The following is a 26,542-nucleotide window of genomic DNA, read 5'->3' as shown; positions in this document are numbered from 1 at the left end:
CTGTCCGCAACCAAGTACCAGGTTGAGCACACCTCCGAACCCAGAAGAAACAGTGCACCGCTTCCAGGCGTCCTCAGGCGGTGCTCAACCTGCCAGCTGGGGACTCCCCAGACATCATGGCTAATTCAGACTGCTTATCTGTGGAAAAAGCAAATTTGCTTACCGTCAGTGGTGTTTTCTGAGGATAGCAGGATGAACGAGCCATGTTATCCTGCCTGCCTCCCCAGACAGTCTCCAATTTCATTCAAGCTTGAATAACAGTCTGAGGCAGGCTGGAAGTCACATAGTATATAACACCCACATGCACAGGCCAAAGCTCTGTGTGCTTTGAGGAGCTCCATCACCTAGAGGACGGGAGGATGTTCCCCAGACGCCATAGCTAATTCATCCTACTACTCACAGAAAACCCTGTTTACAATAAGCAAACGTGCTTTTCCAAAAAGTCATATTCTTCAGTTGCAATTCAAATGATCAAAAACGTAAGTCTCTTGAGTTAGTGGCTCAAAAGCCTACATCCTTCTCTTCACCCAATCTTTTAACTGGTTGAATGGGTCAAAAGATGTTTGTCCCAGCCCTTTGGGATGTCAGGGCTATGCCCTTCCCTCTGGCACTGGTCAATCAAAATCTACAAACTGTAGCATTATCGGGCGGATTTTAAATGCCCTGCTCGGGTAAATCCGCCCGGATTTACATGAGCAGGGCCCTTGCGTGCCGGCGCGCCTATTTTGCATAGGCCGCCGGTGTGCGCAGAGCCCCGGGAAGCGCGTAAGTCCCGGGGTTTTTTTTAGGGGGCGTGTCGGGGGCGGGGCCGAATGACGTGGCGTTTTGGGGGCGGGATGTGGCATTTCGAGGGCGGGCCTGGGGGCGTGGTTTCAGCCCGGGGCGTTCCGGGAGCGTGGATTTACGTCTCCCTCCGGGAGGCGTAAATCCATGGATAAAGGTGGGGGGGGGGTTTAGATAGGGCCGGGGGGTGGGTTAGGTAGGGGAAGGGAGGGGAAGGTGAGGGGAGGGCGAAAGAAAGTTCCCTCCGAGGCCGCTCCGATTTCGGAGCGACCTTGGAGGGAATGGAGGCAGGCTGCGCGACTCGGCGCGCGCCGGCTGCCCAAAATCGGCAGCCTTGCGCGCACTGATCCAGGATTTTATAAGATACGCCCAGATACGCACGTATCTTATAAAATCCAGCGTACTTTTGTTTGCGCCTGGTGCGCCAACAAAAGTATGCGATCGTGCTTTTTTTTAAAAATCTACCCCTATGTTTATATGCCTCACTATGTGATATTGTTCCATTGTATAATCCCTAAATGACTAAATAAAGTAATTTTTAAAAAAATCCAGAAGAGTCTTCTCAAAAATCTCTTCCTCAAAACCTCTTTCCCAAATGCTTGAATTGCCTTCTGTGAGGACCAGGGGGAATTTCCAGCTCTGCAACTACCTTGCTTTGAGATCTTGGGCAAATGTCTGGCTCTTCAATCCTCTTTCTATTGAAACCCAGGGAAGGTTTCAGCTTCTCATTCATTTTTTTTTTCACTTTAAGGTTTTTATTGATATGAAGCCAAGTTCAAACAATAAACATTGATCACATTATTCTAAAATATTGATATGACTGTAAACACTAACCACTTATCAACCTAGAAACCTGTCCCCCTTCCCCCTCCCACACCCTACCCAAATGTTTTGAAGTCTGAGGCTATAATTGACAAGATTATCAGTACTCTCCACAGGAGTATATTCTAACACACATTACTAATATATAAAGAAAAATATTATTATAAGAGAAATGTATAGTATAGAGAAATGATGAGATAAACTGGATCTCTTAACCCTAGACTTCTATATTATAATAGTGCTGTTTTATTTATGATATAGTACCTTGCTCCAGAATTTATGAAGCATGTTGCCAGTTCAATAATGGTTCCCATTTAGCTTGAAAGAAATGTAATTGGTTATGGTGTAATGCTGTGAGCTGCTCTAACCGTTGCTGTTTGAATAGGCGAGTTATGACCTTATGGAAGGATGGGGTCTCAGGTCTCTTCCACAATGCCACTAGCTCGCAGTGGGCCGCAGTAAAATTTTGTTGGCATAAACACCTTTGGTGCTGGGTTGCATTTTGGATCTCTTGACCAATGAGCACATTCCCAGCATCCTTCTAGCTGTAGATGCCGAAAAGGCGTTCGACATGGTTCATTGGCCTTTTATTTATTTAATTCGTTTTTACTATACCGATATTCAAGACCAGGTCTCTTTCGAACACTTGAAAAGGTGCAATTTGGGAATAATTTTTTGCAGTGGATCCAGAAGTTATATGATTCCCCCAGTGCTCAATTAAATGGGGGCTATGGCGATAGTTTTCCCATTGAGCAAGGCACCTGACAAGAATGCCCACCATCTCCTTTATTATTTGCCCTTTTTTGGAGCCCCTAACAACCTACATTTGTAACTCTGATAGAGTCAAAGGAGTTGAACTGGGTAAGCTCCACCTCAAAATGTCCCTCTTTGCAGATGATATTCTCTTTACATTGACAGATCCTCTGAATACTCTAGAGCAGAGCTTTCCAAACTTTTCATGTTGGTGACACACTTTTTAGACAAACATAATTTTGGGACACAGTAATTCAGTCTACTAGCAAACCAGAGGTTAAAGGTTAAACGAACTAAATGTATTTCAACAATTTATGTATGTTTCCTTAAATATATACATAATAAAATGTTTCACGACACAACCTATCTTGTGAAAACCTTTCATTTATATTAAAAATATATAATATTCCAAGATTAATGTTATTGTTATAATTATGAATAACAATAATAAAACAAAGTTATTGTGTTATTCAATTTACCTCTTTAATGAGATATATGAGCTTGATGGGATGAACACAGCTTTTGAATATTTGGTGTTAATAAGAAAGTCCAAAGGGTCTTCTGCGTAATTTTAAAAAGCTGGCCAGTTTCACACTATAAAATTATTTGATAGCCTCATTCAACTAATTCTATATGGCTATGAGAGTGAAGTCTGGAATTTATAGGAAGGGACAGAATGTCAATATAAATCCTGCACCTCCAGTTCTGTAACTTTGTGCATCCACTGAAATTCCCCCAAACAATGGAGCTTGGATGTTTCCCTTACAGCTCATCATACTAAAAGATATTTTCAAATTCTGGTGTCACCTCACAGTAACAGCAGCACAAACACCTTCCACTGCCAGACACATTGTGAACTAACACAAAACCTCGCAAAAAAGACACTCAAAATCTATACTGCACAACAATAACCCTACCTGTAAAAAAGCAAGGGTAAATATTACACTGGGTCCTAGAATACCAATACACCACCTACTGAGGAAACAAAACAAACCAGATTGTTATAGATCCCTATACTAGCAGAATCTCTCATCATGATCACACACAAAGAGCAGAGACAGACCCTCACCAAATACAGAATACAAAATAAAGGAGCACAAATTAGACAAAAACTGAAATGGAAACCCCAAGAAGCCAGACAATGGAAAAACAGAACCACCATTCCTCATAAGACAAATAAAATCAAGAAACATAAAGCATCAGTTATAATAGTAAAACCATACTAATAAAAGAATATTTTAAAACTACTGATAAATAGAATTTCTATTAATTAAAATAATATACATTTTTTACAATTTCCCAAACACCAATAAAATATTTCAAAACAGCACATATATCAAATAACACCCAATAATTAAAACTAATAAGGATTTTAAAAAGCCCCTGCTGTCCATACATGGGAGCTCTTGATTTCCAGTCACCTTGATATTGTCAAGGATTAGGAGGTTATCCTCTCTCTCTCTCATACATACTCGCATGTCCATTCTCTCTCACACATACACTGTCGCATACATACACATTCATGCTCTTATACCCACCATAACCTCTCGCTCTCACAGACACTGACACACTCTCAGGCTCTAAGACACTCTCTCCCCCTCCACACACCCGCCCCACACAAACTCTTACTCCCCTGGATTTTCTCATACACACTTATGCTCTCACTCTCTCTGGCTCCCTCACATATACACAAACACACCCACCCAGGCAAGTTCTCAATCATTCTCACACAAACACACACACCCAGGCAAGCTCCCAGTCATTCTCACACCACTCCCTCACCATCCCCCAGGCATGCACATATTCATTCTCACACAAACAGACCCCCAGGCAGGCACCAATTCATTCTCACACACACACATACACCACACACAGGCAGGCACCTATTCTCACACATACAAACCCCAGGAAGTCACCCATACATTCTCATACACAGACACACCCTCAGGCAGGCACCTATGCATTCACACACATACACCCCCAGGCAGACTCCCATTCATACACATGCACACTAAAGGCAGACCCTCTCTCTTTCTTTTGCCAGCAACCTCAGAGCCTCTCTCATTCCTCTGCTGCGTCTGTCACTGATGCCGCATGGCTATTTGGGAGGCGCTGATTGCTGCTATTGGCACTGAAGCCCATTCTGCTACCTCCTCTGTGCAGGCCCCATGGGTTTCCACTTCCTTCATGTTGATCTCGTACATTGTAAGATCCGCATAGAGAAAGTGCTACTCTTACACATTACCAAAGATTACATGTGCCAATCAGTAAAAAGTAATTTATTTTTTTTTACCTTTGCTGTCTGATCTTAGTTTTCTAATCAGTTGGTCACAGGTTTTTTTGTTCCACCTCCCCTTTCTTATTTTTTTGCCAATTCCTTTCATATTGGTTTTTTTTTTCTATTTCTTTTCTCTCCATCTATCTTCTTCCCTCAAACATACAGTCAGGTTCTCATTCTCACATGCTTTCTCTCTCACACACACACACAGGCTCTCACTCTCACATGCTCTCTCTCATACAATCATTCATACACAGTCTCTCTCTTGCACATGCTGTCTGACTCTCACACACCCAGGCTCTCTCTCACTCCCACATGCTGTCTTGCTCAAGCACAGGCTCTCACTGTCACATGCTCTCTCTCATACAATCATTCATACACACAGGTTCTCACTGTCACATGCTGTCTCTCTCACACACACAGGCTCTCACATGCTGTCTCTGCAAACATTCAGGTCTTCACTCCCACACACAATCTCTCAACTCATCTCATACACGCACACAATCTCTCAACTCATCTCATACACACACTCTACGGGCCCTCAGCCTCTCTCTTACCTCTGGGCCTCCTCTGCACGGGTCGCTGCAGGATGGGCTCTGCAGTGGCCCTGATCTTCGCGGGCCGATCCGCAGCAGCGGCGGTCCTGATCTTCTCGGGCCAATCCGCGGTGGGGACCCTGCTACCGGGCCTCCTCCTCTTCTCAACCCGCTGCTCCTCTTCTGCATGCGGCTGATGCTCCTCCTCCTTCCTGCCCATGCGGCTTCGGCAACATTTTTCTTCCGGGGCCGCGTGGGCAGGACGGAGGAGGAGCATCTGCACGTTTACACGCGACCTTTTTCTTTGGGCTGTGGTGACATGCGCTCCACCACGGCCCCCCCGATCTTCCTGCTGTGTGTCTCGGCACAGACAAGCGATACTTTACTACTCAGCCGCCAGTGGGATGAGGTCCATCGGCGGCCGCATTGGCTCCCACTTGCTCTGCCCCATCACATGCACCGGGCTTGCGCGACACACCGGCACACTGCAGGCGACACACTAAAGTGTCGCGACACACACTTTAGAAAGCTGTGCTCTAGAGGCTGTGTCAACTGAACTTACACACTTTAGCAATGTGTCAGAGTTTAAAGTAAACTTCGACAAATCTGAAATTTTAATGATCAAACTTAACGAATCCTCAGCCAAGAAAATATTTCAAAACAGCAGACCCATCAAATAACACCCAATAATTAGAACTAAGAATTAAAAAAATCTCCATCTCTCCATATCTGGGAACTTTTGATTTCAGTACCCAGCTCTCTTTTTTATATATGCTTTCACCTGCGCTCTCTGGGGTATTTTTAAAAAACAGAACGCGTGCGTACTTTTGTTCGCACAACAGTCGCAAACAAAAGTACGCGTACCCACGTGTATCTTATAAAATCCAGGGTTGGCACGTTTGTGCACCTTGCGTGCGCCGAGCCCTGCGTGCGCTGCCCGTTCCCTCCAAGGTCGCTCCAAAATCGGAGCGGCCTCGGAGGTAACTTTCCTTCCACCCCCCCTTACCGTTATTGTAAAAGTTACGCCTGCCTCTGGCATGCCATCTCCCGACCCAGTGGCTGTTCCGGAGGCCTCGGCCGCGGCCCCGGAAGGCCCCCGGGCCGGCACCACGCCCCCCCGGAACGTCCCGAACGTCGTGCCGCCCACCCGACACGCCCCCCTAGCGAAGCCCCGGGACTGACGCGCGTCCTGGGGCTTGCGGCGCCGCTGAGCCTATGCAAAATAGGCTTGGCGCGCGCAGGGGCGTTTTAAAAGGGTTATGCGCGTACCTTATGCGCATAACCCTTTTAAAATCTACCTCTCTCTCTCAAACACACACTCTTGCTCACATATACTCACTCACACATAGATGCTGTCTCATAAGCTCTTAATGATGCATATACATACTGTCTCATGCACCTGCTCTCACACACACACACTTGCTCACATATGCTGTGACACACATACACATGCTCTGAGTCATGCTGGAGCCTGCCTCTCTCCCCTGGTGTCTTCAGCCACCAGCAGAATGGGTTCTGCTGGGATTCTCTCTGTCTTTCTTCATTTTCAGCCACCAGTGAAATAGATTTCACTGGTGGCTGCCGGGCCTCTTCTGTGTCTTTAGCTGCCAGTGGGTCCCGATCCCTCTCCCTACCCCCTCCTGGTGCCTTCAGGAACACCCCTCTACCTTTGTAAACGGGCACTGTAAACTAGTTGTAAAGCAGGCCTGTCTGGTCAAAAACTGAGCTAGTTGCTCACCCAAACATAGGGGCTGATGCAATATTGTGCACTCAGGCTAGCGCACAGCTTAACCAGTGATTAGACATGCGTTTTGGATGTGCTAGCCTAACACCTGATGCAATACGGAGATTATTGTGTCCAAAACACACGTATCTAATAGCGCTCATCACATGTAAATGCCATGTAAATGAGGCTATTACCTATTAGTCAATTGCCGTGTGCCTGACGCGCACTTTTTAGCATGGCAAATTTACCACCAGCCCTGGAGCTGGTGTTTTAAGTCTTGCCACGCGTCAAGGGCTCACTATAAAACAAAAAAAAATCCTGTTTTCTGTGGTTCCTACTACTTTAAGTATCGTCGTGATCAGGGCTCGGGCAAGAGGATTAGGCGCGCTAAGCACCTTCTGCTTGCACACCCCCCCCCCCCCCCCCGGGTCATGCTGACACCCCCCTTCGGTCGCAGGGTGGGGACTACATGCCATCGCTCCCCCCCCACATTTTTTTTAAATAAAATAACCCCACCACCCTCCTGACCAAGACTCACGAAAACCCCTGGTGGTCCAGTGAAGGGCCCCGGAGCAATCTGCCGTTCCCAGGCCGCCCGGGTCATGCTGACACCCCCCTTCGGTCGCAGGGTGGGGACTACATGCCATCGCTCCCCCCCCACATTTTTTTTAAATAAAATAACCCCACCACCCTCCTGACCAAGACTCACGAAAACCCCTGGTGGTCCAGTGAAGGGCCCCGGAGCAATCTGCCGTTCCCAGGCCGTCATCTGCCACTAACCAAAATGGCGCCGTGGCCTTTAGCCTCTACCATGTTACAGGGGCTACTGGTGCCATTGGCCGGTCCCTGTCACATGGTAGGGGTAATGGACGGACCATGCCAAGTGCCATTTTGGTTAGTGGCAGCTGACAGCCCGGGAGCGGCAGATCGCTCCTTGGCCCCTCGCTGGACCACCAGAGGTTTTCGTGAGTCTTGGGGGGGGGGGGGGTTGGGAGGGTGGCGTGACGGGGGAGGGAAGGCAGGGTGAGGTGGGGATTAGGCAGAATTTTGAAGGGGTACTTTTTACCGCTTCAAAATTCTGTCGCCTGAAGCAGCTGCCTCACCCTGCCTCATTGGTTCGTAAGCGGCGGCGGCGCCCCCTAATGGTCAGTGCCTTAGGCCCAGGCCTAGCCCACCTAGTGCTTCTGCCGGCCCTGGTCGTGATACTAAGTAGGAGGATCCCCAGAAAGCAGCAACATGAAAAAAAAAAGTCTTGACAGTGGCCAGCTTAGGAAAATGGACACTCAATTTATGAGTGTCCGTTTTCCTAAGCTGGGCTGTTTCCTGGGCACCCAATGCAGGCAGCAGAGACAGCATTGTACAAATCTACTCCTTTTGTTATACTTTTCATCCATTATAATGACTACAACTGTTTAGTGATGTCAATATTACTATGAATACCTCAGAATGTTTGTTATAACACCTCCCCAACCCCACCCCAACTTCTGAAGCCCACCCCCATTGAAAGTACCCCTCTTAATCATACTTATCCTATACAGAGGCACCCCATGCACTCTCTCCATGTATTAATCGGAGTAATTAGCCTAAGCACGCCCCTTTTTTATTGCAGGCACTATTTCTGCTATATTTATAGCATTTTGATAAATCTAGGGGTATGTTAATGAGATACTTTACTGCTGGTAGTATAGTAAGCGCATTTAAGTAGATGGTATTGCAGAAAACCATTCCCTGCGATGTACTTTTGATGTTCAACGTGTACGTTTTCGCTCCTACATCAATCAACCTAACCTATCATATTTATTTATTTATGTTTTGCCTTTGCTAGTTTATAGTTGTCTCCCTTTTTATTTTAAATCATTTTATGTATTACGTCGGCAACGCATTATTAGTCATGCCAAGAAAACTTTCTGAATCTGAACGCCTGCAGGCCTTCGCTCCTGCATCAAAGTGCCCGCTCACACTTGCTCCCCGTGTGTTCACTCAGGCAGCGCAACCACAAAACACAATTGGGTGTCAACGTCACGCCGGCGCCTGCCAACGATCCCGGCCAAGGGCTGGCCCAGGGGATCGTTGCCCCCGCCTGCCGCCAGGCGGCGCCAAAGCCAGCCAGACTCACCGCAACGAGCCAGAAACAGGAAACGGCCGCAACAAGGAAGGGGACGGGGAGGGGCGGCTGTCAGCGCGGCTTGTTTGGTGCCACAAGAAATAAATATGGAAGCAAATCTCCAAAAGTTGCATAAGAGCATGAGACAGATCATAAAAATAAATGCTTTAACCCCCATTTGGGGTGGGAGATCAAGAAACCCGGGGCCTCCTCTCCCGTGATCGGTGGGTGTTTGCGCAGGAAGGGGGCGGGGAGATGGCTGGGGCACTGCCTCTTCCCTCCCGACGCGTGCCCGCGCGCGCAGAGATCCTGGGCTCGGAGGCTCTGCGCTCCCCTGCTCGGCTTGGGCCCTGGTCGCTATGCTGCTGCTGGCTGTCGCCTTCACGGTGGCCTTCGTGCTGCTTCTCTACATGGTGTCGCCCCTCATTAGCCCCAAAGCCCTGAAGCTGGCCGGGGCGCACGTCGTGGTGAGTCTCCCGGTGCAGAGCCGTGGCTTTGCAAAAAAAAAAAAAAAAAAAGCCTGGAGCCGCTGCTGATCTTGGAGGGGGGTCCTGTCATTCTCCACCTCCTCGCTGGTGCATTTATGGGGATTCTTGCGAAAGGTGAAGCTAGCTAATGAGAAGGGAGTGCATTTTCAAAGGGGGGCATGGTCCTGCAACCCGAGCTAAATTTTACATAGGAGAAAGTGAAAAAAAAAATGATGCAAGAACTTTTTTTTTTTTTGGTATGCAGAATTTAGCTTTATAAAGCAGAAATTGCAAGACAAGTTACCTTCGGTTATGTGCTGGCTCCCCTGTGCCTATCTCGGGATGCTGTTTTATTAATAACGTAGCAGAAAGAGTGATATATTTCGGCTTTTGACTTTAGATTTTTTTTGTTTGTCGTTGTCCTGAATTTCAAGTACTGCTTTCTTTAGGAGTTCAGAAGCCCCCTGGTTTTAAAACACAAACGTATTCGCGTTTAGTAGCCACGGTGGCTTCTTCAGTTTTGCGGGCATTTTCACGCATCTTGGATTTTAGATACTCTCCATCAGCCAGCTTGATCAGAGCAGTGCGTTTGTTTTGCAGAAAATAAGTTATAGATGAGAAGTTTGATTTATGTTTGTCCTGTTTTCCTATGCAGTTTGTGTTTAAAAAAAGGTACGTTTACTGATTTCACAATATTTAGTGATCGCTAGAACAACCCTGAATTTAATATAAGTGCCATGCTGGGTCAGACTAAGGTCCATCAAGCCCAGCATTCTGTTTCCCACAGTGGCCAGCCAGTCCAGTTGACCTGTTTCTTGTATCTCACTCCCAAGAATAAGTGCTGGCTTTTCCAAGTCTAATGGAGAGATGTAGCCTAGAGGTTAGAGCAATGGGCTACTACTGAGAGTAAGCCAGAATTCAAATCCCATTGCTGCTCCTTGTGATCTTGGGCAAGTCAGGTCTCCCTCTATTGCCTCAGGTACAAACTCACAGGCCGATTTTGTAAAGTGTGCTCGGCTGTGTGCTCTGTTTAACACGGATTTGGCTGTGTTTTCAAGGGGCGTCTATTATTCCTTATACTGTAAGGGGTTTAGCACCTCAAAAATGCACGGCCAAACCCCTGAAAACTAATAGCACTCATCACATGCAAATGCATGTTGATGAGGCTATTTGTTAGTTACCTGGCGTTCTGTAAATAAAATGTGTGGCCAGTCCAAGGGCAGACGTTAATTTATGAGCAGCCCGAAAAAGTGTACAGAAAAGCATAAAATACTGCATTTCTGTACACCCATCGACTTAATTTGTAGTCCCTACAAGAACTTCGGTATATAAAAATAAAAAATAAATAAATAAATAAATAAATAATATCTTAGTGAGATTAAGTCTGAGGCACCAAAAATGTAAAAAAAATTAAATAAATAAAAAATGCCTTCCGATCCGGTTAAGAGAATGGACACTCAATTTTACTGGCATCCTATTTCCTAACCGCTGTCAGTGGGTTCGGAAAAACGATGCCGGTAAAATTGAGCGTCTTTTTCCTTAACCCACTGACACAACCACCTCTCCTGGGCCAAGGAGGTGCTAGGGGCGCATAATCGTCCCAAGCACCTCCTTTTAGCACGACCCCTCACCCTCATTTAAATATAGAGTTGCGCGTTGGGAGAGCGGGCGCTCAGCAGGGAGCGTCCGTTCTCCCGCAATCCGTTCTGAATCGGCCTGTCAGATTGTGAGCCCTCTGGGGACAGGGAAATAACCATAATACCAGAATCTAATCTGCTTTGAAGTGGCTGAAAGGCAAACTCTAAATAAGAATACCTGGCTAATAACTGTTTATGGACTTTTTCTTCAGGAGCTTGTCTAAACCTCTTTTTTTGAACCCCACTATGTTATATAGTTGCTTTGACCACATTCTCCGGCAACAGATTCCATAGCCTGATTGTGTGCTGAGTGAGCTTATATCTGCAGTTGCTAGTTTCATGGAGTGTCCCCTAGTCCTAGTATTGTTTGAAAGATTAAATAACCATTCTTGATTTACCCTTTTATAAATTTTAATCATATCCCCTCTGTCATCTCTTCTCCAAGATAGAGCTTTTCTCCATAAGGGAGCTTTTCCATCCATCCATAAGGGAGCTTTTCCATCCATCCATAAGGGAGCTTTTCTCCATAAGGGAGCTTTTCCATCCCTTTTATCATTTTCATTGCCTTTCTGTGTACCTTCTTCATATCTGCTATATCTTTTTTGAGTAGGGCAACCAGAACTGCACACAGTACTCAAGGTGCAGTTGCATCATGGATCTTTACAAAGGTATATTGCTATTCCCAGTTTTCTTCTCTTCCTTTCCAAATAATTCCTAACATTCTGTTTCCTTTTTTGACTGCTGCCGCATATTGAGCTTAAGATTTCAAGCTATTTTCTTGGATGGTGACTCCTAACACAGTATCCAGCATCATGTACCTATAGTTGGGATTATTTTCCATAAGTGCATTACCTTGCACTTGTCCACATTAAATTGCACCTGCCATTTAGAAGCCCAGTCTTCTAGTCTCACATAGGCCTCCTCACAATTCGCTGCCATTTTGATAACTCAAAATAATTTTGTGTCATCTGCAAATGACTCATTCCTCTTTTCTCTGCATCATTAATGAATATGCTAAATAGCACAGATCCCAATACAGACCCCTGGGGCACTCTTCTAATGCCATTTCTCCATTTGGAAAACTGACTGATTTAGTCTTGCCCTCTGCTTCTTGTCTTTTATCCTGTTCCCAATCCACAATAGGACACAGCCTTCAATCCCATGACCTCCCAATTTTCTGAGCAGACTCTTGGTCAAATGCTTTATGGAAATCCAGATACATTATAACAGCTGGTTCATCTTTATACACACATGTATTTAATTTTTTTTATTATTATTATTATTAATAATAAAAAAATAAATAATAACAATAAATTTAAAAAATAATAATTAAATAATAAATTAAAATAATAATAATAAATTAATAAATTAATAATAATTTTGAGGGTGTATTTACATCCTCAAAAAAAAAAATCTAGTAAATTGGTAAGGCAAGACTTCTCTTTTTGTAAAAAAAAACATGTTCATCCTTTCCCATTAAACCATGCATATTTATGTGGTCAGTAATTTTGATTTTAAGAATAGCTTCAACCATTTTGCCCAGTACTGACGTCAGGTAAATTGATCTATAGTTTCCTGGATCATCCCTGAAACTGTTTTTAGAAATTGGTGTCCACATTGGCTGCCCTTCAATCTTTTGGCATCGTGGAAGTTTTGAATGATTTATTTATTTATTTAAACTTTTATATACCTACGTTCGTATGTACATCACATCGGTTTACAGATAACAGCAAAACTGAAAGGGGGGAAAAAGGGGTAGAAGTTACATCAAACAATATAGATATAAAACAATATAAAGAGGAAGGTTGAAATCATGGGGTCTTAGGTGGGAAATTGAAAGAAGAGCAATGATAATGTAAAGAACATGATAACAATAAAACAGTAATAAAAAGGAATAAACTAAATTAAAGTAAAATAATATAAAATAAAAATAAAAGGAACTGTATACAAGAGGATTGCAATATTTTGTTAGTGGATGGACGAGGTTTGCAATTTCTTTTTTGCATTCTTTCAAAACTCTCGGGAGTACCATGTATCAATCTGAGTTATTATTTCCTCCAGTTTCACAGTAATTCCATCTGATTGCTCAGTCATCACCTCAAAAAATGTTTCTGATCTGGGTATGACCCAGACATCCTCTTCAGAAAAGGTAGAGGCAAAAAACATATTTTAGTGCTTCTGCTATTTCCTTGTCCTCCCTGACCATCCCTTTAACCCCTCAATCCTCTAGCGGCCCAGCTTTTTGCTTTAAATGTAGTTGAAAAGTTTTTATTGCTTGTTTTTACCTCCTTGGCAGAAAGCTTCTTTTCAAATGCTGTTAGCCTGCTTAATTAGCTTTTACATCTAACTTGCCAGTGCTTACGCTCTTCCCTATTTTCCTCATTTGGGTCTGCTTTCCATTTTTTGAATGATGCTCTTTTGGCTTTAACTGCTTCTTTCACCTCACTATTAAACCACACTGGCAGTACTTGGTTTTCCTTCATTCATTTTTTTAATGCATGGAATACATTTTGTCTGGGCCTCGAGGATGGTAATTTTAAGCAGCGTCCACATTTCCTGCAAGTTTTTAACCTTTTGTGTATTGCTCCTTTCACTTTTTTTTTTTTATAACAAATTTCCTAATTTTATCATAGTCTCCATTTTTATAGTTAACTGCTTCTGCAGTAGTTTTCCTTAGTATTTGCCCATCAGTGATTGTCGGATTTTATTACATTATGATCACTGTTCTTGCATCAGGTCCTGCATGCCACTGAGAACTAGATCTAATATAGTTTCCCCCCTCTCGGTTCCATGACCAACAGCTGCATGAAGCAGTCACTGATGGCGTCTAGGAACTTCTACTTCCCTTGCATGTCCTGATGAGACATCTACACAAGCAGTACTCGGGTAATTGAAGACCCCCATTATTATTGTGCTGCCCATATTACTAGCCAGTGTCTGTTGGCATTTTGCAGTCTGTTTTCTCATCCTGGCCCCATCACTATTCTCTTCCCTTTTACCCTTGGAATTTCTATCCATAAAGATTCCACAGTAGTTTGTCTCCTGCAAAACTTTTATCCTGCTTGACTCTGCCATCCTTAACATATAGTTCCCCCACTCCACTAATTTTATCTGCCCTGTCATGTTATAATTTGTATCACAGTGTCCCATTGGTTATCTTCCTTCCAACCCAGGTCTCCGAGATGCCTGTTATGTCCATATCTTCCTTTAGCACCATACATTCTAATTCTTCAGTCTTATTTTTCAGACTTCTGGCATTTGCATACAGACATTCTAATGTAGGTTTATTTGTATTTCTGTTGTCTGTACATACAACCTGCTGCTTATTAGATGATGCAAGCAGTTTAGAGTCATTTTTATCTGCGTGCTCAGCATTTAAATATTTTTTTTCAGCTTTTACAGCCACCTATCAGGACATTCTAACTTACATATGGTTTGCCAGTATCCCTTGAAGGTACTCCATTCCAAACCATGCTGAACAACTGTCTGTTTTCCCCCGTGTTCTAGTTCAAAAGCTGCTCTATCTCCTTTTTAAAACCACCAGCAGCCTGGTTGCAATCTGGTTAAGGTGGAGCCCATCCTGTCAGAATAGGCTCCCCCTTCCCCAGATTGATCCCCAGTTCCTAACAAACCTAAAACCTTCTTCCCTACACCATCATCTCCTCCACCCAGTGAGATTCTGGAGCTTGGCCTGCGCATGAAACGGGGAGCAGTTCAGAGAATGCAACCTTGGACTATCTGGATTTCCATTTCCTACCTAACAGTCTAAACTTAGTCTCCAGATCCTCCCTCCTGCACCTTCCTATGAAATCTGTACCCACACGTGCCATGAAAGCTGCCTTCTCTGCAGCATTCCCTAAACTCTTTGTCTAGATGGTGCGTGAGGGCCTGCTACCTTTGCACCAGGCAAGCACATTACCAAAGTGATCCTCATGCCCACCAGCCACCCAGCTGTCTATTTTCCTAACGATTGAATCACTCACCACAACAGCTGTCATAACCTTTCCCTCCTGGGAGGGGACCCCTGGAGAGACATCCTCTGTGCAAGAGGATAAAGCATCCCTTCCAGGGCAGGTCCTAGCTACAGTATCCTGTCTGCCACACCAAGGTGATGATCTCTTGCCAGCTAAGCTTGCTTGTAAGTAACAAAAGGGCTAGACTGGAGTTGGGACTGCTCTATGTCAGTGAAGATCTGTCTGTATACCTCGGTCTGCCACACTGGCCTCCAGAGATCAGACTCATTCTCTGAGAGCCAGAAGCTCTTTTGCACAGAGTGCATTCATTGCAACCTCTCACCAACAGTCTTTGGTTAGTAGCTTTCAAGGACTGGGAACAGATACCCTTTTGCAAGCACAATTTGCTGTGTTTGTAGACCACTCCCACTTACTATACACTAAGACACCAGGAGAATGAAAACCAATTTACAGTGCATTTTGAATAAGTTGTTCTCCTGTAGCACTGGTTCTCAACTTGGTGCCCAAATGGCAAAGCTCTGGTGCAGAGAGGTGACAGAATTCTTTCAGCATGCATTTTAGAGGGCCCTGTGGTCCTCAGCTGGCCTCAGAGGTGTGCTGTGAATTAACTGTTTCAGGGGTAAACCTAATATAGAACCAAGGGTGTCTGTTTGCAATCCTGGTGGGCCATACACAAGTCTGGTTTTCAGGGTGTACCCATATGAGTGTACATGAGAAAACCTTGCATGCACTGCTTCCATTCTATGCAGATTTATCTCATGCATATTCACCCCTGAGTTAGAGCAGTCTATAGATTCCTACCTCAAGCCTTAATTGCATAGCTCATTGATCGGTGAATGCTAGTGACTAATTCCCCCCAGATTAACAGGTACAATGCTAATGAGGAGGATCTCTGTACTAGTTAAAGACTAATAAATATATAGTAATGCACTGGTCTTGAGGAGATCTTGGAATGGAACAGTCCTTGGCCTACAGAGCTTGAATGTTGTCAGGTATCTGGTCTTCTTTCTCCCCCCAAAAACACCTGCACTCTGCATAATAACCATCCCGTGCGCTTAAAGGATACATTAAATTATTATATTAAAACAGTAGAGTTCAGAAGTCTTACATATCTTGGAAAAACTATGTAAAGTGTAGGGTTCTGGAGCAGTGTTTCTGAACGAGAGGTGTGTACATATGTGCAGGTATGTGGAAGCCTGTCAGGAGGTGCACAACCAGTCTGCTGCTGCTGTATGAGTGAGGGGAGCCTGAACAATTTTATTTTTATTTATTTGAAAGTCTCTTCTATTCCACTGCTTCCTAATATCTGTCCAGCGGGGATTACATTGTTACAGCCATAAACCATAACACAGTCAACCTGTTGCTGCCATGGGAAGAGCCACACTCCTTACTAGCACTGATTTGTACTCCTTTCTGCGTCCCGGATCACCTGTGGCGATTCCCAGTCTCGATGTAGCTGGGGAGTAGAATGAGAGGAGCCTGGAGAGACAGCCAGCACTACAGAGAACATTGAAAGTGCTGTGCTGCTCTTCCTGCATCTGCTGTTCCCTCTGCCGCCTCTTGTCTTCCTGCTCCGTGGGTTTCCTGATTATGCATGAATCTTTCACAGGCGTGGAAGGAAAAGATGGCTGCAGGGACTGGAAGTGCCTTGCTTTCACTGTACCATGAAATTAGCAAGTAGCTCATTTAAAGCAAATAGAAGAAAATTCTTTTTTACTTCATGCATAGTTAAGCTCTGGAATTCATTGCCAGAGGTCGTGGTTACAATAGATAGTATAAATGGGTTTAAAAAAGGTTTGGATAAGTTCCCAAAGGAAAAATCCATAAACTAGTTATAGTATCTTGAGATCTATTTAATGTTTGGGTACTTTCCAGGTTCTTATGGCCTGGATTGGCCACTGTTGGAAACAGGAAGCTGGGCTTGATGGACCCTTGGTCTGACCCAGCATGGCATGTTCTTATATTATGTTTTTACCCCACTGGATGTGTTCCCTCTCCTGAGTCCCACTAAATCTAATGTTTATGATGGTAGTTTTGCTGCTGCTCACTTGTCATGGAATAGAGAGAGCAAGATTGGGAAGGCTGAAGGGATGCAGATTGGTGCTAGCAATGGGTCACCAAGAGCAGCGAGGTTTGCTCTTCCTGTGGCCAGTGGCAGGTGCTTGTCTCCTGCAGTTCGGGCTCCCTTCATTCACCAGGGCAGCAGTAAATTGACTGTGTACCGCTTTTCTACTTCACAAATGTTTTTGGTTGATTAAGAGTGTTTTTGAACAGAAGTATTATAACCCTGTATTTGAGTTAGAAGTAGGGGTTATGATCCATAATTTTTGGTGATATTTGTTGTTAACCACTGAAGTGGAGAATTACATTACTGTGTACCCAGACAGGCTTCCAGGTATCCCACATGTTACTCGTACCTCTGGTTGACGGGATAGCGAAGCTTCATGGGGGGGCTGTAGAGGAACAGGTTATAGCCTGGATAGGATGCAAATTTAGGGATAGAAGCGCCACATATGAGTGTAGAGGAATGGGTTGCAGGGGAAGGAGTGTAATAGGGGACTAAGAGCTGTGTGTACAAGTGTAGCAAAGGTTTTTAATTACGCTGCCAGCCCAAATTATTAAATGCCAGGGAAAAAAAATATATGGCTTTTTAATAATGTCTTTTTTTTTTTTTTATTAACAGTTTTGTTTTTTTTCCTTATTTTGCATTTTGAGTTTTTTGTTTTGCTTATTTTGATGTTTATCTTTTTAACTTCCTTGGTCTTTCCCCCTCCAGCAGGGCTTAATTTGTACACAAAAAAGATGAGGAACGGTGAGGAGAGGGGCGGCTTGAGATGTAGTAGGACTAGGGCTAGTTAAGAACGCTTGCTCACGCTTGCTCTCTCTCTCCCTCCCTCCCTCCCAAACACACACACTTCACGCCTAACATGCTCTGGTTGTGGTGAGGGAGGGGAAAGAGAATGTGGCTATTTCTTTCTAATGTCCTTCTCCCTGCCCTGATGATCCTGATCCTCTATCCCAGCTCTCTTCCCGATCCCTGCTGGTCCTTCAGACCCTCCTCTCCTTAGAAAATGTACCCTCTCTTCCTCCTTGACTAGCATGGCACAGGTCTCCTCTTCCGGCTGGAATCCCAGAGGTTGGGAGCAGATTGCATTGCACCGCTTGCTCTCCTCACTCTCTTAGATGAGGGTGTGAGGTGCCTGGAATTCAGAAGCATGGCCTGCTTTTGCCTCCTCAACGGTGGAAGGAAGGGAGCAGTGCCACATGCTCTCCTCACTTGCGTCTCTCTGCTTCCCCCAACACATTACCTTTATCTTTTCCCCTCATTCCTTCTTTCCTGCCCCTCCTCTGATTCCCTCTCACACTCTTTCCACCCCGCCCCCCCCACAGCCCCTCTATTCCCTTCACTTATTCTTTTGCTCTCTGATCCCCCTCACTTTCATGTCTCTTCCCCTCCCCCGCCCCTCGAAGTATGGTCACCAGCAGCAACAGTGATGAAGGTGCGATGAGTGGGAAGCCCACAAACCCAACTGGGGCAGAAGCAATGGGGCTGACAGGCATTTGCTCCCATGTCTCTTCGACCTTGGTCATTCTCCCTCATGGCCTCCTCAGTTGTGCTGGGCAATTGCACAAAAATCAAGGCCGTTTGGTTGCCCCAATCTCAGAGTAAGCAACTCCAATGCACTTTGTTCTGAGAGGGGGAGGGGCGCGGGCTTCTCTGTTTCTGTGAAGGAGCCAGAATTGATTTACACTGCCAGTTTTGCTCTGTTTCATTGGGATCCCCGAAAAAAGGTGGCAGAACACTCTTCTGGGTGGTTCTGCCATAAATGAAGTTCTGGGTAACAGACACTAAAAGGGGTTGAATTAGCATAAGTTTGAAACTTGTGGAAGATGGCGGATCTGCCGAGAGCCGCGTGAGGGTTGCTCTGCCGGCTGCTGAATTTCCTCAGCAAAAAAAAAAAAGTGCCTCATTCAGCAAGGACGCGGAGGGCCAAGGAACGTGAAGCCCTTGCCGCTCCTTGCTCGTTGCCTGTCACCGGCTCGATGGACTCTCAAGTGACCTGGGACGCGACGAGATCGGGAGTGGGGTTCGCAGTGAGCAGACCGGGGAGGAAGAAGGAACCGGCTCCCCACAAGAACTACAAACAACTTTGTCCCCCATCGATCGGAGGCCTCCTGTAAACCCTGCTGAGGTATGCAACCTGAATCTTTCAGTCTCTCCGGAACAACGAGGTGAAAGCTTGGAGGCCCCCTCAGTAGAGAGGGAAGCCAGAGAATTGCAGCGTTTCTCGTGGAGCAAGGCGGGGCCAGAGACGCTTTGGACAGCACGACCACACCACTCTCTGAAGAGAAGTACAATCTTGTTTTTCCTACTAGGAAGGAAATGTTAAAACCTGATGTGATTTCTCTAGACGTAATTTGGGATGCCATACAAAATGTTAACGACAACCTTTTTTAGCAGCTTAATCCTCTAGCCATTTATATAAATCGGATGGATAATAGAAAATTAAAAACAAGGTAACATCTCTGGAGGGAAAATTAGAAGATTCCTTGGATGTCCAACAGAAATTAATTAAAGAAAACCAGCTATTATTAAACCGTAAGGAGCAGTTAGAAAATCAAGTTAGGGGGAAAAACTTGAGGTTTATTAACTTCCCAAAAGATCCGCTGGCTGCTCCGCGTGATATTTGGACAAAATATCTTTCTCAAATACTGAAGATTCCGGAACAAGCTTTTCCACCTGTGTCAAGGGTATATTATATTCCATCTTACAAGAAGAATCTTGATCTAAATAAGGGTTTTCAGATTCTTTTACCAACTACACCTGAACCAGAGCTTGATGTTACAAACATATTAGAGTCTACGCAGAAAGATCAAGCTAGACCTGCTACGTTGATTGCCTCTTTTCTGTTAGATTCAGATAGAGAATGGTTACTTCGTAAAGTTCTTCGTGCTCGGGATGAGCCCTTTTTCGGGTTAAAAGTGACTGCTTTTCTTGATTTGGCAAGGCCCACACAACTGAGGAGAATGAGGAAAGGCTGAAGAGGTTAGGGCTGTTCAGCTTGGAGAAGAGATGGCTAATGGGGGATATGATAGAGGTCTTTAAGATCATGAGAGGTCTTGAATGAGTAGATGTGACTCGGTTATTTACACTTTCGAATAGGGGGCATTCCATGAAGTTAGCAAGTAGCACATTTAAGACTAATCGGAGAAAATTCTTTTTCACTCCACGCACAATAAAGCTCTGGAATTTGTTGCCAGAGGATGTGGTTAGTGCAGTTAGGGTAGATGGGTTCAAAAAAGGTTTGGATAAGTTCTTGGAGGAGAAGTCCATTAATGGCTATTAATCAAGTTTACTTAGGTAATAGCTACTGCTATTAATTGCATCAGTAGCATGGGATCTTCTTAGTGTTTGGGTAATTGCCAGGTTCTTGTGGCCTGGTTTTGGCCTCTGTTGGAAACAGGATGCTGGGCTTGATGGATCCTTGGTCTGACACAGCATGGCAATTTCTTATGTTCTTACAACTGAGATCCCAAGTCCTAAGTTTGGGTGCAATGTTCTTATTGACATACCCATGTAAATGTGTGGTTAAGAATGGAAATAACACATATATATTTTTTGTTCCAGAGCAGTTGGTAGATTTTTTGAAAGATAAAACTCCTATTATTAATGAACCATCTGAGCCAGTCGTGGAGTGAGTGCATAATGCCCTTAGCTTAGCACGGTCATATTAAGGTTACCCTTAGACAGATCCGTTTCAATTTCCACTGATAAACTATAATTTGCCTTTGGTTGTGTTTATCTCCCCCCCTCTAATTGAGGACTAGATGCAGAATGTGTTATGATGTTAATTGTATGGTTCAATCTATAATGATTGTTAGACTCTATATTGTCTGCTTTCTAATTCAAGTTTATTTTCTTGAATTGTAATGTAAACATGTTAAATTAAAAAAAAAAAAAAAAAAGTTTGAAACTTGTGAGCAGCAGCGCCAATCATCAGAGCCAGGGTTGAAGCCTGGAAAATTAGCACTACTCAAAAGTTTCAGACCTCTGTTAATTTAGCTTTTTAATGTCTTTTCATTGCTCTTCAGTATCTGCTTCAGAATGGGAGGGGGGGGGGTGCTGCTTTAGGGGAGTAGAGTGGCTCTTCTCTGCTTCAGGCTCATGCCCTCCTCTTCTCTTCCTTGCAGGCTGCCTGGAGGGGAAGGGCTGGAGCAGAACACCCCCTGCAGCTCTGCCTCTTAAGTCTGAAAAGTAGGGCTGGGACTACATTCCGGATCAATCCCCCCCCCCCCCCCCCCACCACACACACACAAATTAAGCCCTGCCCACCAGTCTTACCCCCTTCTTTTCATTGGCCAGGGGACAATCCTGGTGGCAGCAGCTACTCTCATGCTTGTCTAACACCCAGCGCCTGCTATCCCACGTGGGCCAGGCTTCTCTCCCTCATGACCGCTGCCCGGAAGCTCCTCTCCTGGGCCCAGGCACAGGCACCAGGGGCCAAATTTTAGGTGCCCAGGCAACCTGGAGCACTGGGATTTTTCTAGCCTTGGGTGCTGGGCTGAGAAGTGTCACTAGGAGTTTGAGGATGAATTTCCTCGTGGGGAAGGGCAAAGAACAGTGTCACTGGAAGTAGTAAACATGGATGGGAGGGGGAAAGAGCATCATTGGGATTGAGGGGTGGGAGGAGAGAAGAGCAAAGTCATGAGGGGGGGGGGTTCCACTGCTAAGTACAAACCTTCCCAGGAAGGCAGAAGAATGTCAAAGGGATGATCATGGAGCATCATTGATGGGGATGAGGACACACATTACCACTGGAAGGAGGAGCCGTGTCGGTGGTTTATTTATTTATTTGGGCATTTTGTATAACTTCATTCCAGAATAAGATCTCAATGGTTTACAAAATCAGCATTCATACCCTTGGTTAACAATCTGTGTCAGCATTCATAATTTAGATCAACATTACGGCAGGTATATGTTCTTGTTCATAGTCCTACATATTCTTGGTCACCCTGACAGCAGATTTATAGACTTCCTATTCATATATTTTCAAAGTCTGCATAACAGCAAATGCGGATTCCAGTTCTACTACCTATACATTTTACATCATTCATTATTAATTGCTCACTTTGCTACTAATGTCTCTTATACTGACGTTGAAGTTATCAGTATTTTATGTTAAATTGTAAGCTCTTCTAAAGAGCCATGTTTTCAGTTCGTGTTTTAAATTCTGTCTGTTTTCTGGCGTAATGGCTCTGGAAGGGCCATTACGCCAACTCAGGGCCTGCTACGGAAAACATTTGCATTAGATGTGTGTTGCGTGTAGAAGGCACCATTAGAAGTCCTTTGTTTTGGGATCTTGGGGTTCTCTGTGGTGAGTAATGTTGAAGTGTCACTCCTGATAAGCATTGGTCAGTATTGTTGACAATATTGAAAGTTAGAGTTAATACTTTATAATGAATTCTGGATTGTACAGGAAGCCAGTGCAGTGCCATCAGTGAGGGAGTGATGTGGTCAAATTTCCTTGTCCTTAGTAATAGTCTAGCAGAGGCATTTTGTAGTAATTGTAGTGGTTTTATTAGGCGTGAAGGTAGGCCTAGTAATAAGGAATTGCAGTAGTCAAAGTTTGAAAAAATTAGTATTTCTAAGACAGTGCAGAAGTCCTGTATTATTAGTAGAGGTTTTAGCTAGTGGTGTATTCTCAGCTTGGTGTATCTTGTTTTTATTAATTTGATTATATGCTTTTCATAGAGAAGTTCTCATAAATTGGTATTCCTAGGTCCCGTACTTGATCTGAGGGAGCAATGATAATTCCTAGGTCTGATGTTGGTGGTTTGATTATCGTTGAATCTCTCCTTAACTACACTTTAAAAAAAAAAATTTTATTTAGAGTTTCAGTTGTGATAGGTTTTGTTGTATTTCCTTCATGTATGTTGACAGAGAAGATTCTTTTTTTTTTTTTTCAAATGTTTTGAAGAAAGGGATATAGAATTGAATGTTGTGTGCATATAGGAAGAATTTGATTCCTAGGTTTGCCAGTAATGCGCATATTGGTAGCAAGTAGATGTTGAATAGAGTTGGCCAAGAGAGATGAACCTTGGGAAGGTGTCAGGACATTTCAAGTGAAACTGAACAATCAAATATCTATCTCTGTTGGTGGGTATGGGGAGATGGGGGGGGGGGGGGAAGAGGAACCTCAACACGGATGGGAGGAGGGGATGCCTGAGCACATATCGAGGTGTGGGGTGTATGAGCATCAAAGTCGGGAGTGGGATTGAGGAAGAGGAGTGTCTGATGTAGGATGGGGGAATGTTGGAAAAGCAGGGGGGGGAAAGGGGCATTGGAGTGGAGGGGTCTGGAGAGGAAAGGAGGGTGAGGAAGAGCAGCATGGGGGGTGGGGTTGCAAAAGAGGAGTGGTAGGGGGTAGACCTGGCGAGACCCCCCTCCTCTGCCCCCAGCTGTCAGAGCAGAGGTGGTACAGCACAAAATTGCACTGACGTGCATGAGTGTTGCTGTTTGGTTTAGTTTGTGTGTTTGTTTGTATTTGTTGTTTTTTTATTTAGTGGACATTACATTGGGCTTACCAAGGAAAGTGATTTATGAATAAAATGAAACAAAATACTTATTGTGGCTACAGACAGCTTGTTTCCAAAGGTTCAGAGCTTTGCCTTCAGAACCCTAAAGAGATGCATCAGCCTTGGCTGATGTAAACAGTTTTTAATGGTTATAACTTGAGCCTTTGACCTACCACTTTTTTTCTACTTAGAACATACTTTCTAAACTGCATACATATATTTAAGGAATGATATAACTTTAATTCAAATTAATTCTACAGTGTATTAGAGACTTGATGGCAGTACCTTTTTATTGGGGGATGTGTAGTCAAAACTCCATTTACCAAAGAGAATGTGTGGGAAGATCTAGGAAAACTGAGGGCCAGATGGGGTACATCCCTGGATGCTGAAGGAGCTCAGAGAAGTGCTGGCAGGTCCACTGTGTGACCTGTGCAATAGATCCCTGGAAATGGGAATGGTGGTTATCCCGTTTCACAAGAGTGGGAGCAGAGAGGAGGCTGGAAACTGCAGGCCGGTTAGCCTCACCTCGGTGGTGGGAAAATTAATGGAGACTCTGCTGAAGGAAAAGATAGTGATCTATCTACAATCCAATGGGTTGCTCGACCCGAGGCAGTATGGAGTCACCAGGAGAAAGTCCTGTCAGACAGATCTGATTGATTTTTTTTTTTGATTGGGTGACTAAAGAATTGGATCAAGGAAGAGCGTTGTTTGTGATCTAGTTGGATTTCAGTAAAGCTTTTGATACGGTCCCACACAGGAGGCTTATGAATAAAATGAGAAGCTTGGGAGTGAGCACCAAGGTGTTGGAGTGAATTACAAACTGTTGACGGATAGAAGGCAGCATGTGATGTTAAATGGAACCTACTCTGAAGAGAGAACAGTGTTAAGTGGAGTGCCATAAGAATCTGTGTTGGGACTGGTTCTGTTCAATATCTTTGAGCGACATTGCAGAAGGGATAGAAGGTAAAGTTTGTCTGTTTATGGATGATACTAAGATCTGCAACAGAGTAGACATGCCAGAAGAAGTAGAGAGAATGAGATGTGATTTAAGGAAGCTTGAACGATGGTCGAAGATATGGCAGCTGGGATTCAATGCCAAGAAGTGCAGATTCATGCATCTGGGGTGTGGTAATCCAAAAGAGCTGTATGAATTGGGAGATGAAGGGCTGCTGTGCACGGAGCAAGAGAAGGGACCTTGGGTTGATTGTTTCGCTGACTTCAGATCGCTAGACACTATGGGCCTCATTTTCTAAAGTATCGCAGGCCTGCGATACTTTAGAAAATTGCGCTGCTCTGGGGCGGGGGGGCGGTCCTGCGCTAGCCGGCAGCGATCGCACCGCGCCCAATAACTACACCATAGAAGGTGTAGTTATTGGGTGCGAAATAGCTAGCGAAAAGGGCCTTACTTTTCCGCTGTGCGCGCTGTCCTCGCGGAGTCAGCCCCGGTTATGCCCCCGACTCCTCCCCGATTTCAGTAGCGCAGGCCTGCGCTACTTTCGCTAGCTATCGCAGGCTTGCGCTAACAGCGCAAGCCTGCGATAGCTTTGGAAAATGAGGCCCTATGTGACAAGGGTAGCTAAAGCCAGAAGAATGCTGGGCTGCATAGAGAGGAATAACCAGTAAGAAAAAGGTGATAATGCCCTTGTACAAGTCCTTGTTGAGGCCTCATCTGGAATATTGTGTTCAGTTCTGGAGACCGTATCTCAAAAGGGACAGACAGGATAGAGACTGTCCAGAGAAGGGCGACAAAAATGGTGGGGTGACTCCATCAAATGACTTATGAGGAGAGGTTGAAGGACCTAAATATGTGTATCCTGGAGGAGAGGAGGAGTAGAGGAGATATGATACAGACCTTCAGATACCTGAAAGGTTTCAGTGATGCAAAATCAACAAACCTCTATTTGAAAGAAATTAGTATAACTAGGGGGGTCACAAAATTAAACTCCAGAGAGGAAGAACCAATATCAGGAAATATTTCTTCACGGAGAGGGTGGTGGATGCCTGGAATGCCCTTCCGGAGGAGGTGGTGAAGACACAAACAGTGAAAGATTTCAAAGGGGTATGGGATAAACACTGTGGATCTCTAAAGACTAAAGGATGGAAATGAAGAAAAAGTGCATGGGGGGTAACTTGTTGGTGTGGTGGTTACTACCCTTAACCAATAAGCCTTCATACTGTTGATGCAACTCCAGTATTGCTCTCTGCTTTAACGGTAGGGGACAAGAAAAAAGGGGAATCAGATTGAGACAGCAGCCAACAAGGACACTAAATTTTAAGGTCTGGGAAAACAAATAAGAATGGGGGTAACTTGCTGATGCGGCTGTTACTACCCTTAACCAATAAGCCTGATGCCCACCATAAGCTTGCTGGGCAGACTGGATGGACAGTTTGGTCCTTTTTCTGCCGTTATTTCTATGTTTCTGTATACAATTTGTACCCAGCTGCCTCAGGATGGTAATTGGAATTCAGTTAAACATACAAAATGGAATTTAACACTTTTCATTAAACAAATCAACCTGAAACTATTTGTGCTTTTATTTTACATTCTCGCCTTTCCAATTATAGCTCAAGGCAGCTGATGTCATAATGAAATTTCATATTAAATTCAAAACAACATCATGTTTGTACAATGCTGATACCATGTAGTCTCATGGAACTAACCAGAGTAAACCTCATATAAAATGGCGGGCTTGAACTTCGATAGCCCTGACAGCCACTGAGATAATTGTGCGGTCACCAATCTGATAACAGACCGTCACGCTGGTTTAATCATTGGTTTCTCTGCTGTTGATTTTACAATTTTTTCATTTTTTTAGGACTTTTTCGTCTTTTAGTATGGTTAACTTTTAGGGCAGTAAAGTAAAGTAGCAGTAGGTGCAGCGGGG

The 26,542-nt window shown here is 44.5% G+C and overlaps 1 protein-coding gene across 1 annotated transcript in view; it reads left to right on the top strand.

Annotated features, from left to right (window-relative positions):
• Nucleotides 1–9,180: 9,180 nt before the first annotated feature.
• The window catches only part of KDSR (3-ketodihydrosphingosine reductase), a 107,465-nt gene continuing 90,103 nt past the window's right edge, over nucleotides 9,181–26,542 (top strand). Inside the window, 1 exon segment of the mRNA XM_029590307.1 lies at nucleotides 9,181–9,469. Within this exon segment, the coding sequence (XP_029446167.1) occupies nucleotides 9,362–9,469 (108 nt within the window). The 5' untranslated portion in view covers nucleotides 9,181–9,361.

The sequence above is a fragment of the Rhinatrema bivittatum genome, chromosome 2, assembly GCF_901001135.1.
Source record: "Rhinatrema bivittatum chromosome 2, aRhiBiv1.1, whole genome shotgun sequence".
Classification (NCBI taxonomy): domain Eukaryota; kingdom Metazoa; phylum Chordata; class Amphibia; order Gymnophiona; family Rhinatrematidae; genus Rhinatrema; species Rhinatrema bivittatum.
Note: the sequence above shows the minus strand (reverse complement) of the source record. Positions and strands in the feature narration are given on the sequence as shown.